Genomic DNA, 14,445 nt, shown 5'->3' with positions numbered 1-14,445 from the left:
ATGTTAAGGAAAAACAAAACATTAATTTTTAAATACTTTCTTAATCTCATTAATGGAGCTTTCTTGGTAAGTATCTTCATAATTATTTAGTAAAGAAAATGTGCATTTATATTGGCAATTAGTTCAAAAATAAGTATTGGCTATCTTCTTTTCTAGGTTCTTGGACTTTTACTCATGGGATTTGGTGCATGGCTTTTATTAGATAGAAATAATTTTTTCACAGCTTTGGGTATGTATCTACTTTCCTTTCTCTAAATCAAACAAGGCATTCAGTGTTAAACAACTGCATACATGATTTATTCAGCAGGTGGCAGTATTTCTCTAAAATTCATTAAGTACTGTCCAATTTTTCCTCAGAAAGTCTTTGCCAATTGTTCTGAAAACACCTTATTAAATAATAAGACTTAAATCCAAGACCATAAAGGAGAGGGAATTTTGAGAGAGAGATCTAGGAACTCTGGGCAAGAGAGATGAGAGAAATGGAAGATTGTGGTTGTTCTGCTGACTCTGGACTTTGACAGACCTACAGACTTGAAAGGATAATGGAGATCAACGTAGCTTCACTGCCCAAGTTAAATAATCTCTTTTAAAACTCAGTTACCATATCCTGTCACCATCACATGATTAGAAATAAAATAAAATATTCCCTATGGAAACAATTTAAATGTACATCAGTGGATGAATGGATAAAGAGATTTTATATATAGCTATATATAGATATAGACATATAAATATATAAATATATATATACATATAGATATATAGATATCATATCGTTAGGCACTATCCCATGAGCTGAGGATACAGAAGTGTACAAGAAAGATAAAGGGCCTGTGCTCATGGAGCGTAATTCCAGTGAGGAAGACTAGAAAACAGCACATAGAATGTTCACAATTTGACCCCTGCAAACCTTCCCAGTCTCACCTGCCTGAAACTGTAAATGCCAGCAAGGCTGAGTTTCCTACACACACTGCACCATTCTGTGTCTCAGAATGCTTCCACCATTCCAACCTAGAGACTTCCAATTATAATTTAAAGCCTAAACCGAGGTGTTACCTTCTCCAGTAATCTTGCATATCTTCACCTTCTCCCCCTACTAGATTAGGTGCTCTTATACCCAGTGGTGTGCTGGTAAATGTCCTGGGATGGAGTCTCAGTTTATGGTATTTGCTGATTTCTGTGGTTTAAATAATCCCATGACGGCCAATTTCAAGGTACCAGTGTGGACTGAGTTGGTTTACAGATTTTGTGAAAATTTAACAGTTGGCTTTTATGTGCCAGAACAATCTGGTTCCAGCACACCACTGCCCATTGCCTCTACTCTTCTCCCATAAAACGTAGGGCATATTTAATTTATTTATCTCCCTTTAAAAACAAATTGTTAAGCACTACATCTGTACCATAGCACTAAGAACTTAACAGTTAGCCTGTTGACTATATAAATACATATAGTCTGTAGCACAGACAGCTCAGTCTAGATGGGGAGAGAATAAAATACAGTTTTAACAGGGCCATATTAGCAATAAACTCAGGGATTCATACACGGGAAACTTAACCCACATGTGTTAAGTACTCAGAATATTTTTGATGAATGAATGAATGAATATAAAAATGTTTGGAGGTACATTAGACATAGAAGAATTCACCCTAGAAAAAGTCATCTTCTTTCACAGAAGACAATAAAGATAAGGTAAAGTTAAAGGGATCTTCTGAGATTGAAGAAATTCTCTATCATGTCATTAAAGGAAGAAAAGTTGTTAAGAGCAAGTAAGAGGTGCTAGAATGAGGTTAAAAAAGAGAGAAAGAGAATCCTAGTGGTTTGTTAACAGCTGCCTAGGAAACCTTGGGTTGCTGCATTTATTATTAAATAGAAAACAAATATCACTTAATAATAGCTATTTTGTGGTTTCCACAGATGAAAATAATCACTTGATAGCATATATTTTTCGAATTTTGATTGGAACTGGTTCTGCTTCTGTTCTTCTTTGCCTCTTGGGTTATTTGGGAATTCACAATGAAATCAGATGGCTTCTAATTCTGGTACGTATTTCATTCCAATAACCTGAATTTGTATCTTTGATTTTCAGTGTTTGAGTCACACACGTGAGCAAGAATGATTTATGTCACTGTAACACTGCAGTACAATGTGCTCTTGGGGCCATGAAGTGCCCCCTCCCAAGAATCTTTTCTCGGTAGAATTTTCTTGGTGAGTTTCCCATGGACTAAATCTGGACCTCAACACTTACACACTTAGCTATTAATTTTCAGCCCAGCGTCAGTAGGAATCCATCTCCTAGGGTGAACTACAATTAACCAAACTTAAATCTGAAGACTAAAATCAGAATACAGTATGTTAAAGGCAACGAACAATGAAGTTTAGCAGGGAAAAGGAAACATGGCCTGTAGTCGGCACATTTTCTCCCTGTGGGTGTGCCATGTGGGAAGCTAACTTGTAACTGAGATCACAATTTATAATTTAACAAAAAGAAATACAACTGCTGAGAGGGCCAGACTCTGGCATCTGGCTAGCACACTATCTCTCCCCAGGCATATAACATGAAAAGGTAAATTATAATGAACGTGAGCCATTTACCATACGTGGAATAGGTGTGGATCACAATCAGTGGATTCAGGTAAAATATAGCTTTTAACATCTTCTTTAAATCAAATTAGTTTTAATTCACAGGCACTTTCCTGTGAAGCAGATAGGAAATTCAAATGTAGCCAACTGTGCCCCTCTTGCCAGGAAGAATGCAGAGATACTTAGCTTTTATGCAGTGCTGAAAGTCTGGGTGGTCACTTTGGATTCTGTTTATCAGTCTACACCAGTTACCATGAAAGCACTCACTTTCCCAGCTGATGTGGTCCCTTCAGGACTACATAATCTGCTGTTTGAATGGCCTACGACAGCAAAGGCAGTGCTGTTCTTCATCCAGTATATACCAGTACAGGCATATCGGTGAAATTCTTTTGTGAAGGATTGGTAAGTAACCATTACCTCAGTTCCTTTCCTGCAGTTCCCCTTCCCCGAGGCCTGAGACATTCAACCCTGCCAAGGACACAGCAATTAAAGGAGGAATTATTTACTGCCTATTGTTAATAATTGCTGCCTGTTATTATTTGAAGGTTACCCATGGCAGAGGCATTTTAGGCAACACTGGAAACCACACCTTCATTTCCCTCTGGGTCTTGCCTCCTTACCATGGCAATGCCAGGAAGCCAAGCGCTAGTGCCCATTGCTTTGAGAATCTGCAGACTCTAGGATCAGTCTCACAATCTTTTTAGTCTAAAAAAGACCTCATTCTCTCTTCTTACTCTCCTCAAAGGCACACCCTCTATTCTCAAATTTTATCTTTCTCTTCTCCCAGGACCTATAACATAATTTTCTCACGGGGCTTCTGATTTTGGATATGGAAACCAGGACAGAAATGATTTGCAGGAAAATTTTAATTTTCTCATTGCCACAAATTCCCATTTAGGTAAAGGAGACACAGAGCCTGCTATTCATATAATGTTGTGGTTTGAGGATGGGAAAGGAAGGGGTCAACTAGAGGGAGAAAAACATAAACATCTTATAAGTTTCTGCCTCATGTAATTCAAGTATTAATGGACCGTGACTGAGAAAGCCTGACAGACCCCATCATAAGGGATATAGATGCTACTAGGACCTGGTAGCTTAGATCCTGAAGCCAAGATACCATTCTCCCTTCCCGACGGTCCATGGAAGGGTATTGCAACATTTTGTAATCACGACACTTCTGCTATTCTCCTCTGAATTTACCAATACTTTTTTGATGGACACACTTTCTCTTTAACCATGTTAATTCACATTGTCAAGCTATGGGCAAATCTTATATAGGCCTAAACACTATTCTCTGGCTTAAAGGTGATTTTGCATGCTCCTACTCTAATCAAATAGATACTACTTTTGCATTTTAACTCCTTGGGACAATTTCACTTCCCTGTTAAAAGTTCTCCAGCAGTCTCTCACTGTGCTCTCTAAGTGCTAATAACATGTAAATGCACTGAATGTTTCTTCTGTAGATATCTAACTGCTGTTAAAAAATAATTTTCAAAGGTAAAATCATGAATCACCTATATGAAAATGAGCATGTATCAGAGACTTTATTTATATAATTAATTAATAGGGGACCCAGTAAGAAGTAACAACCAGTTTAAATAAGAATTAAGCTTGTGGAGATTTATATTCTCTATAGACTATTCATTTGCATATTCATGAATAGTAATCATTTGCATTGCTATGGAAACTTTTGTATTACTATCAGAGTTGTGTAAGTTAACTCTTTACAGAGTTGAATAATAGTTTAGTCAAAGGTAACATTTCATACTCCCATTGAATCAGAAACCTGGGAGGGTCCACAGACAATAACCAGCTTGCCATTGAAAAGAAACCCAGTGACTTTTTGGAAACAATTGTTTTGCACAGTTTTCCCTTTCTCTACCTGTCTTCACTACTATCCCTTGGCAGTGAAGATTAAGTAAGGTGTTGTGTGTAGAAGTATTAAAAATCTAAACTTCTAAACGTATCTAAAGACCATATTTTTGTCTCTGAAAATAGGAAATATATTTGTCAAGTAAGCAATTTTAATGGAGTATTTTAAAGTATTAAATGTTTAAAATAGGTGAAACTAAGAATACTAACAGTAAATCATCCTTGCTTATACTGATATTTCAGTTAGTAAAATATTCAGACTGCTAACTTTTAAAATTATTTTGAATTCTAGATAATATGTATCACTATGCACTGCTATGATGAAGAAGATTGCAGTGGCCATAAGTTTAAAATAAAGAAAATAGTCAAATAATGTGAAAGTCATTTTGTTTGGCTTTGGATAGAAGTATTTTCAGTTTTCAAAGAAATAGTCCAAATGTGCATACAGATTAACTTTACTATTGCCGTTGCTTTTGTTACTTTCTCATTATTTTTATTATTGTTGCTGTTGTTACTTTGTGCATGATGGAATAGTTTACATGGTAGGTCACAATTTAGTGAGTTCTCCACTGGTAGCAGAATGGTGTAAGTGGAGGTCTAGATATTTAAGTTCCCCTCTATGACAGTTTTCGATCCGAATGAAGAAGGTATCATCATCAACTCCGTTAGACCAAGTAGTCTGTTAGGTTCTCATGAAGCACTATCACTTCTTTCTATCTTACTCTTATCCAAATGTTCATTGATTTGTTTTCTTTGCCTTTTGTTTCAATAATTTCACTCATGTACGAGAACAGGAAACTTCAGCAATACCTATGTATATTTTAAGACTGTACATTTCATGTGATGTGCATTTTCCCATCACTGTAGCATCTAAAAATATATTAGGAGCATAGTTCTCATTTCTATGTGTCTTTTGTTTTAGTATGCAGTACTGCTAATGTGGGCTTTTGGTGTTCAAGTTGTACTTTCAGCACTCATCTTCACAAAGAAAGAGGAGGTATGGAAACATCATCCTTTTATTTGAAAAATAAAGAAAAGCAGATACTTTAGATTATTGAGACCTAAACCTATATTAAAAGCTAAAAGTAAATGTCTTGGGGGGAAAAAAAGGATTCAATGGAAGTACTAGAATTCCACATAGGAAGGGGACAGGGGTCAGATTGGAATGGTGGGCTAGGAGAACTTGTCTTTGACTCTGTCTGCAGAAGATTGAGAATGTTGTAAATAACAAAGAATGTGGGGGAAGAGGAGATGATGCTTATTGTGGGATATGCAAAATTGGCCCCCCAGCCAACCCTGGCTGCCACTACTGACTCCATCACTGTACTATATTCTATTTTTGTAAAGAAATATCTTTAGACTTGTACTAATTTTAAATTTAGCAATTTCATTTAAATAAGATTATTGAACAGTTCGTATATTTTGTACAGGTATGGTCATGAGTGATACAATTAACTAGAACAAGATTTATATTTTTCAAGTCAAGTTCAAAAAAGCACATAATAACTTGCCTGAAAAAACTTTTTGGTAGCAAAACTTACCTATTACAGCCTACAGACTTTTAATTCTTTAAGAAATTTCAGTGTTTCAGTGCACTGAAGGTCTGACTTTGTCTCATGGGCGACTCTCCTGTAGCAATAAGAGCATGGACTTTGAGTCATACAGATCGGCATGGGACTAGATAACAACAAGCCACTTAACAGCCCTAAACCTATGTCTTCATCTACCTACCTTATAGAGTTATCATTAACTGACAATTATAAAGTTCCTGTTATAGAGTAGCTATTTGAGAGCACGCTACCTTCCCTTAATTGATTTTGAAGGAGAACCTGATTAACTTCTAGGCTTCCTAGCCTTCAGATTCTTTCTATATACCAACTCCTAATTAATGGTCAAACCTTGACAAAATCTTTCCTGTACAACACCATTGCCCTCCAACTTCATTTGCTCCCTTGTGCTTGGCATCTATCCTGGCTATCTAATTTTCTAGGGCCTGTTGTTAATGGTTTAGCATTTGGAGCTAAAATTTCTTCTTTCCATATCCAAATGTGTGTGTGTGTGTGTGTGTGTGTGTGTGTGTGTGTGTGTGTGTATGCACACACTCAAGTGAGTCCTATAAAGCTGTTTTGGTGGCAAAACACCAGATCCCAATCCATCAGCCTCTAACTTTTGGACCTGGTGATGGAACCTGAATGTCACACTTAAGGACCCTTAACACATGAATATAGTTAATCAGTGTCACCCATATTTATTTATTTAAGTATTATTCACATACTCCTCTCTACCTGTTTTAAGAATAATAAGAGCTATCATTTAATAATAACTACCATGTGCCAGAGACTGTGATAAGCACTTTATTGGCACTATATTATTGATCCTCACAACAACTCCTAGAGCTGCATTGTAAATCCTTCTTTCTCGGACAGGAAACTGAGGCTTTGAAAGGAGAAAATACATGCTAAAATATATCATAGCCAAATGAAGGAGTCTGCACTCTAATACTCATTAACTGATCCCAGAAATGACAGCTTTGTTTACATCACTTGCTTTCTACTTTCAAACTGGACTGAGCTCTCATGAGCCTCTAAATATTTTATGTCATTTACAGTGCCTAACTCAGTGTTGGAGATGCACTAGGTCTTCATGGAATGTTTGTCAAATTGAATATGTGTGAGGGAATTTTATTTATATAGTAGTCACCTAGATTATATATGAAAATCATTTTTACTCTTATGTACTAAGGTGTGATTCATATGCACTCTGAATCTCCCAAGTAATGCTTTAGAAGGTAAGTAAGGACATAAGTCTGCCCCCTCTCCACAACAATATAAAATGGAAAAACATCATTTTCTATTCTAAATAAAAATTAACTTAGGGAATATGTTAAATTGATTACTTATAGATCTAAATAACATGTTATTTTATTCCAATCTTCTTAAATGTATTAAAGCATAGATATGTAAGTGGGTAAAAGTTTAACTTGTACAGATGTCTTAATTATTGTAGTATTCCCACCAGTTATTTAGTTTTCATTATTAAAGAACAGCATATTACAATGAGAAATTATTAGACTAGAATCCAAATGAATTATATTTAGAAGTCTCAGCTCCTCTTCTTTATTCATGTAAACAAAGCAAATAATCATATTCTCTGAGTATCTATATCCGTGTTCATAAAATACAAATAATATCTGGCCTTTCTACCTTTTCTGGGGGGGGGCCGCACCGTGCAGCATGCGGGATCCTAGTTCCCTGACCAGGGAGCAAACCCTTGCCCCTGCAGTGGAAGTGCAGAGTCCTAACCACTGGACCGCCAGGGAAGTCCCTGGCCTTTCTACCTTTTGCTATTTTACAGGACCAAGTTAAGAATTAGTTATGAAAGTCATATAAAGTTCTAAATGCTTAAAAAAGCTCCTACTAAAAACTACCTCTGCAAAATCTAGATTTCAAAATAGCAGTTTTCCCCCAAACTTTCACATGATTGTTTTTGTTTTAGCATTGTGAAAAGATAATTTTTTTAATTAAAAATCATAATTCTTGTAAAAATATACAATAGACACAGGCCAATAATTTTATTTAACATCTTGTTTAATGCAGGAACCAGTTAAGATATAAAAACTAATTCAAAGGAGAGTCCAAAGAGAAGACACTACAAAACCGACACAGAACAGGCTTGGAAAGGGGACAGATCAATTCCATCCCCACCAGGAAAAATTCATCTGCATTTCTCTGACGAAGAATCATTTGCCTAACTACAGTTTTCTACAACTTACAAAGTTGTAAAATAAATTAAAAACTAGGAAAGGTACAGACTCGTAGAATCAGAGGACCCTGAAGGTATACTAGAGAAAGCCTAGCTTTCATTGAAAAGATCCTCAGTCATTTTTTTTGGTCCATTTAAAAGCCTTTACAGCACATAACTTTCTCCCTAATCAGAAAATAAGTCTAATGTAGTCTTCCTATAGATCACAATGTGAAAGACCAAAGGCCTCCACACTCACTGATTGCTAAAAATAGTTATAAGGAAGAAAAAAACACCTAGAAATAATTAGAAAACAACAAACTGACTTTGAATACTTTTTATGAGGAACCATAAGGAAAGTTTCTATCAAATTTTCACTTTTAATAAAATTTTCAACAGGTTCACCGAATATGGCATGATAAAATTGATTCAGTCATTTCTGAGTATGGATCTAAGGACTTGCCTGAAGACATACCCAAGTGGACGATTCTGAATGCCTTGCAGAAAAGAGTAAGATGAAATTAGCATAAAACTAAAAATTAGATGCCAAAGGTGACCGCTGCTGAGAAATGGGGAGACAAGGAAGGACAGGGGATGGGGCACAGGAATTAGAGGCTCTTGTATTTCATCTAAACCAACAGGGTGGGATAGGATCGTCTCAACTTACAGATCTTGAGTTTTATCTTTCTTTTGTAATGTGTATCTCCTTTTCTGAGTTAATTGACATGCATTTTAACCTGAATTCATGTGTAAAAGTATTGGGAGTCTACTGCCAAGCGGAATAATCTACCCTGTCGCCCCCACGGGGAGATAGGGTCTAAGCACAGCCCCTGCTGGCAGCATAGTATCCTGGTGGTTACCATTTGCGCCTGAACATCAGGTTTGCCATGCAGTAACTTTGTGATACCGGATAAGAAACCTTCTTAACTTCACGTACCATATTAACAAAATAGGCAGAATAACCCCTACCTCTGGTTGTTACGAATAAAGGAAGTAATGTAGGGAATATAGAGAAAGCCTTGGATCTGGGACATAGTAAGCAACTAATACTTGTTAGCTAATGTTGTTAGCATTATTATTTTCACAGTTCAGATTTTTCTCGGCAAGGTAAGGGAGTGTATGTAGTCAGCCAAATTGTTTACAAGAATAGATCAGCATGGGAACATAGTAAGTGCTTTATACCAAAAAAAAAAAAAAAAAAAAGCAAACATTTAATAGCACTAGGCCCTCTTATAGGTGCTTTTCATATATTAACTCATTTAGTCCTCCCAACCCAATGAGGTAAGAACTGTTATCTTCATTTTATAGATGAAGGTCAGAGAAATTCAGTAACTTAGCCAGTTTCACTTGGCTAATGAGTGGCAGAGCCAAGATTCAATCCCAGACAATCTAGCACTAGATTTTGTACTCAGCTACTACACCAGAGCCTCACATAAGCATAGTTATTATTTTTAGTATATTTAATAACAGAACTGCTTTTTAGGAGAATTTAAATGTATTATAAATGATTTTATTCATCTTATTTTTTTTGCTGATGTATGTGATCTGAACATGTATTGCATTTTCAGATTGCATTATGACTGATAGCAGGGTAGCAAACCTTCCTAAGGTCATAAACTGATAATTAGGAAAACAGTTCTATATGTATGCCATCACTATTTTTTTTTAGCTATTATTTCATTGTATTTTTTTTAAGATTTTTTTTATTGGAGTATAATTGCTTTACGATGTTGTGTTAGTTTCTGCTGTACAATGAAGTGAATCAGCAATATGTATACCTATATCCCCTTCCTCTTGGCCCTCCCTCCCCACCTTCCCCCACCATCCCACCCATCTAGGCTGTCACAGAGCACCGAGCTGAGCTCCCTGTGCTATACAGCAGGTTCCCACTAGCTATCTATTTTACACATGGTAGTGTATATATGTCAAACCTAATCTCCCAGTTTGTCCCACCCTCCCCTCCCCTCCCCCAGTGTTCACATGTCCATTCTCTATGTCTACGTCTCCATTCCTGCCCTACAAATAGGTTCATCTGTACCATTTTTCTAGATTCCAAATATATGGGTTAATATACAATATTTGTTTTTTTCCTTCTGGCTTACTTCACTCTGTATGACAGACTCTAGGTCCATCCACGTCTATTATTAATAAGAATCCAGCTTACAGTTTCTAGCCATGAATATCATTGAGATAGTATATGTTGGTTTGATTGTTTAAACTAACTTACAATATCCAAACTCTAAAGCACTATTTTAGTCATTTGACATTTCCAAGACTGACAAGATTGTTGGTACATATTGGGACATAGGGAGTACTGTTGTTATAACTTTCAATAACAAATTTAGAAAATAATGAACTACAATTTTCTCTTATTTTCTAGATGACAAATATATAAGCTGATTCTTTCACATCCTCCCAACTCAACTTGATAGGATTGGAAATAAGACATTTAATTGATATTTGATCATTTCTATGACTATTTTCCTTATTAACTTTTTGGGTTTTTTGTGGCAAATTTTCATGCAATACAAAATATAAAGTTAACATCTCACATTAACCCTAAGAAAGTAGTAATAACCTTGAGTCTCTATGTATATTAAACACATATGGCAGCACATGTTGGATAAATTATAAAGAAAACTGTTATAGTTAAGAGAAGGTATGGCTAAGGTGATTCTCTCTTCTGTTCTGGGTCTAAACATGGTTTAGTAAATCAAGTATCTCTTTCATCCTGAGCTTCTATAAGGTAAATTCAGATATAACAATTTCATTCAAACATAGCCCACTTATATGAGTAGAGATCTTTAGCTCTGGTTAACATCAACCATAGCAGCAACAAGGTAATGGATTAAACAAACAAAAATACACTTATTGTTTTAATTCACTATATTTCAATGGAGAATAAATTAATAAATTTATCACAAAACCACTTTAATATGCATAGGAGTCATATAATTAACTGCATTTTCAATATTTTATAGTAAAATTTATAGAATCTTTTTTCTAGTTACAGTGTTGTGGCCAAAAAAATTACACAGATTGGATGAAGAATAAGAATAAAGAAAATTCAGAACAGGTGCCATGTTCTTGCACAAATTCTACATTAAGAAAGTGGTTTTGTGATGAGCCACTGAATGCAACTTACCTAGAGGTAAATGTAAGTTAAGGCTTCTCCAAGTGTTTACGGTACCTTTTTTTTTGCAAGTCACTTTAGAATTCTGAGCAATTTTTTATATTAAAAACAATGTCATTCATGGTTATTAGGTTCTTAAGCAACTTCACTAAAATGAAACCATAGCGAGGTGAATTGTATTATTTGTTATATAACAAATTAATTAAACTTGCTGGAGTATGTGATATAAGTTCTCCTAGAACTTGGGATACCATCAACTTTCTCCTCAACCATCCTTTGATGAAAGAGGCACTTTTGACAAATCTCTGTTGTGTAGGATTGGTAAAGGAGCTGCAATAGCAGAAGTAAAGAGGCATGAGGTTTGGCAAAAACTGAGGGAGGAAACCCCAGCAGTGACAAAAATGGTGTTTAGGTAAAGGTGGCAGAAGCAAGAGTAGAGGTTCATCTGTAGCAACTGCTATTTACAGATACAGAATATTGATAAACTAGGGATTTCCATCCCAAGAACTTCTTATACTTTTGTAGTTTATATACTGATGTTATTCTGTTTTTAAGATGTATGTTTCAATAACATAATTCATTCATAGATAAATGGAACATTATGTTTCTTAAAAGGTTTGGGAAATATCACTTTAGGCAGTAGTATGCTGAATTACAGTAGTGTGTAGAAAATCAAATCCCTCTCAAAACTAAATTTCTGATTTCAACTACATGACAACATCATAGCAACTTTAAAAGTAGCAACCGAGGTGTACCGCAATTATATGAAGCTTTCTGGGCTAGTAAGTCCAGTCTCCAGTTAGACATTGACTTGCTTTTTAGACTTTGGTAAATTACTAATCTCAGTGTCTCTTCTTCTTTGTAATGGAATTATGTATAAAAACATTTCCATCTCCAAGTCAGCCTAAGTAAGTTCTTTTCCTTAGGGCTGTGAAAATAAAATCAACACATGGTATCATACTAATGCTTTAACATTAATTGGAATTAACTTTGGACTTTTGGCTTCAGAGGTAAGCTTTTGTTTATATGTTTAAAGATAAAAAAATTAAGTATAAACTATATAGGATAAACTGTAGAACAACCAGATGGAGACCTCATCAGACAAATTAATCCAACAGGAGCCAGGACACTGAGACTGTTCACACCCAGGAGAGGAGTAGGTCCCAACTGGAGGTGATATCCTTAAGTCAGCCTGGGTGCAGCCTGTTAATAAGTTCTCATCCTGGGAGGTGGTGATTTCATTGCTTTGTGATTTTTTTAGAAATATCAATACTTCATATCTCAGCAGTGAGAGGACCATGTTTGGCAGTCTGCAAGCTGGTAAATTTCTTAAATCTAGGCTGATGTTTGACATTAGTAAATCTATTCACTCAAATACTCATTCGTTCATTGCCTCATTCATTCATTCAATAAATTTGGAGGGGTGGAGAACATCTACTGTGTGTCAGGTACTGTACTAGACGTTAGAGATACAATGGGAAGCAAAATCTACATATTCCTTGACCTCCAGGGTGCCAACTGCAGAATCAAATTTCAGAAATAGTACTTCATTCTCCAGTTTCAGTGAAGACTGATGAAAGCTAGTGAAGGCTATGGATTCAAAGAAACTATGAGAGTGGATAGATTATTACCGTGTAGACTAAAATGTTGGAATAAATATGTAACACATGGTTTGGCCAAAATAGGATACCAAATTTAATTTTATGTTGATCCACAAAGGCACTGACGTAAAGTTCCATAAATTCTCTTCAGCTGGTAACAGTGTTAGTCTCAGGATAGTGGTAAACAAGACATTTTTATAAGCACCGATATCATTCTTTTTAAATGTTTATTCTCTATTCATGCTGAGGTATTTAAGGCAAGACTGAATGGGGGATATTATCTGTGCTCCATTTTATCATCTACCCTTTGCAGACCACCTTTCATGACCCTGTAACAAAAAGAGGGAGTTTTGTAGGAGTGATGACAAAGTTAGAAAGATGATGAACACAAAACATCAGCAGTTCATCAAGGCATCTAGCCCAATGATAGCCCATGTATTTAAAACTGAGCAGTCTATTCCTTAGCCCCCTCTATAAATGAACTTGGTGACAGCTGGGTTACCCTACAAGACACATTCTGCAGACTTCTTATTCACAACCATATGTACCTTACTCTGAAATTTTCTTATTCTCCTTGATCCCTTTTCCATTTACAGAATACATTTTGGTGATTATATAGTATTAGCTTTACAAATTATTCTTATTGATTACATTTTGATCTCTTATTGTTTCCTTTTTTTCCAGGTTTTGCAATTCTCATTAACCGTTTCCTTCTTCAGACACATCAAGAATAGAATATACGCAGAAAAGTGATCTTTAGATTTTAATTTGTCCAGAAGAAACCAGTTAATTCTCAAAATAATCATGTTGTATTCTTCTAGTCCAAAAAACAAAAAAGTTTTGAATTATATTCATTAAGTCTCAGATTTATTCAAGTCATTGATTATATGTAACACAGAATTATTGGATATTTTAATAAATCAGCCCATGAAATTTTTATTAATTTGGTTTTTCAAAATATCAAATTCTGGAGAGATTGGAATTGACATATATACAATATTGATACTATGTGTAAAATAGATAACTAATGAGAACCTACTGTATAGCACAAGGAACTCTACTCAGTGCTCTGTGGTGACCTAAATGGGAAGGAAATCCAAAAAAGAGGGGATATATGTATACATAGAGCTGATTCACTTTGCTGTACAGTAGAAACTAACACAGCGTTGTAAAGCAACTATACTCCAATAAAAATTAATGTAAAAAGGGCTTCCCTGGTGGTGCAGTGGTTGAGAATCTGCCTGCCAATGCAGGGGACATGGGTTCGAGCCCTGGTCTGGGAAGATCCCACATGCCGCGGAGCAACTAGGCCCGTGAGCCACAATTACTGAGTCTGCGCGTCTGGAGCCTGTGCTCCGCAACAAGAGAGGCCGCGATGGTGAGAGGCCCATGCACCGCGATGAAGAGTGGCCCCCGCTCGCCGCAACTAGAGAAAGCCCTTGCACAGAAACGAAGACCCAACACAGCCAAAAATAAACAAATAAATTAATTTTTTAAAAAAATTAATGTAAAAAAAT

General features: G+C 35.8%; 1 protein-coding gene across 1 annotated transcript; it reads left to right on the top strand.

Moving 5' to 3' along the window:
• On the top strand, window positions 1-13,681 carry TSPAN19 (tetraspanin 19). The gene is made up of 8 exons (XM_068562040.1): window positions 1-66; window positions 157-229; window positions 1,916-2,040; window positions 5,376-5,450; window positions 8,594-8,704; window positions 11,202-11,345; window positions 12,254-12,337; window positions 13,613-13,681. Exons 1-8 carry the CDS (start codon window positions 1-3, stop codon window positions 13,679-13,681), a joined length of 747 nt encoding a protein of 248 aa, XP_068418141.1.
• Window positions 13,682-14,445: the final 764 nt, after the last annotated feature.

This window comes from Eschrichtius robustus, chromosome 13 (assembly GCF_028021215.1).
Source record: "Eschrichtius robustus isolate mEscRob2 chromosome 13, mEscRob2.pri, whole genome shotgun sequence".
NCBI lineage: Eukaryota > Metazoa > Chordata > Mammalia > Artiodactyla > Eschrichtiidae > Eschrichtius > Eschrichtius robustus.
The sequence above is the reverse complement of the archived record's forward strand: the minus strand, read 5'-3'. Positions and strand labels throughout refer to the sequence as shown.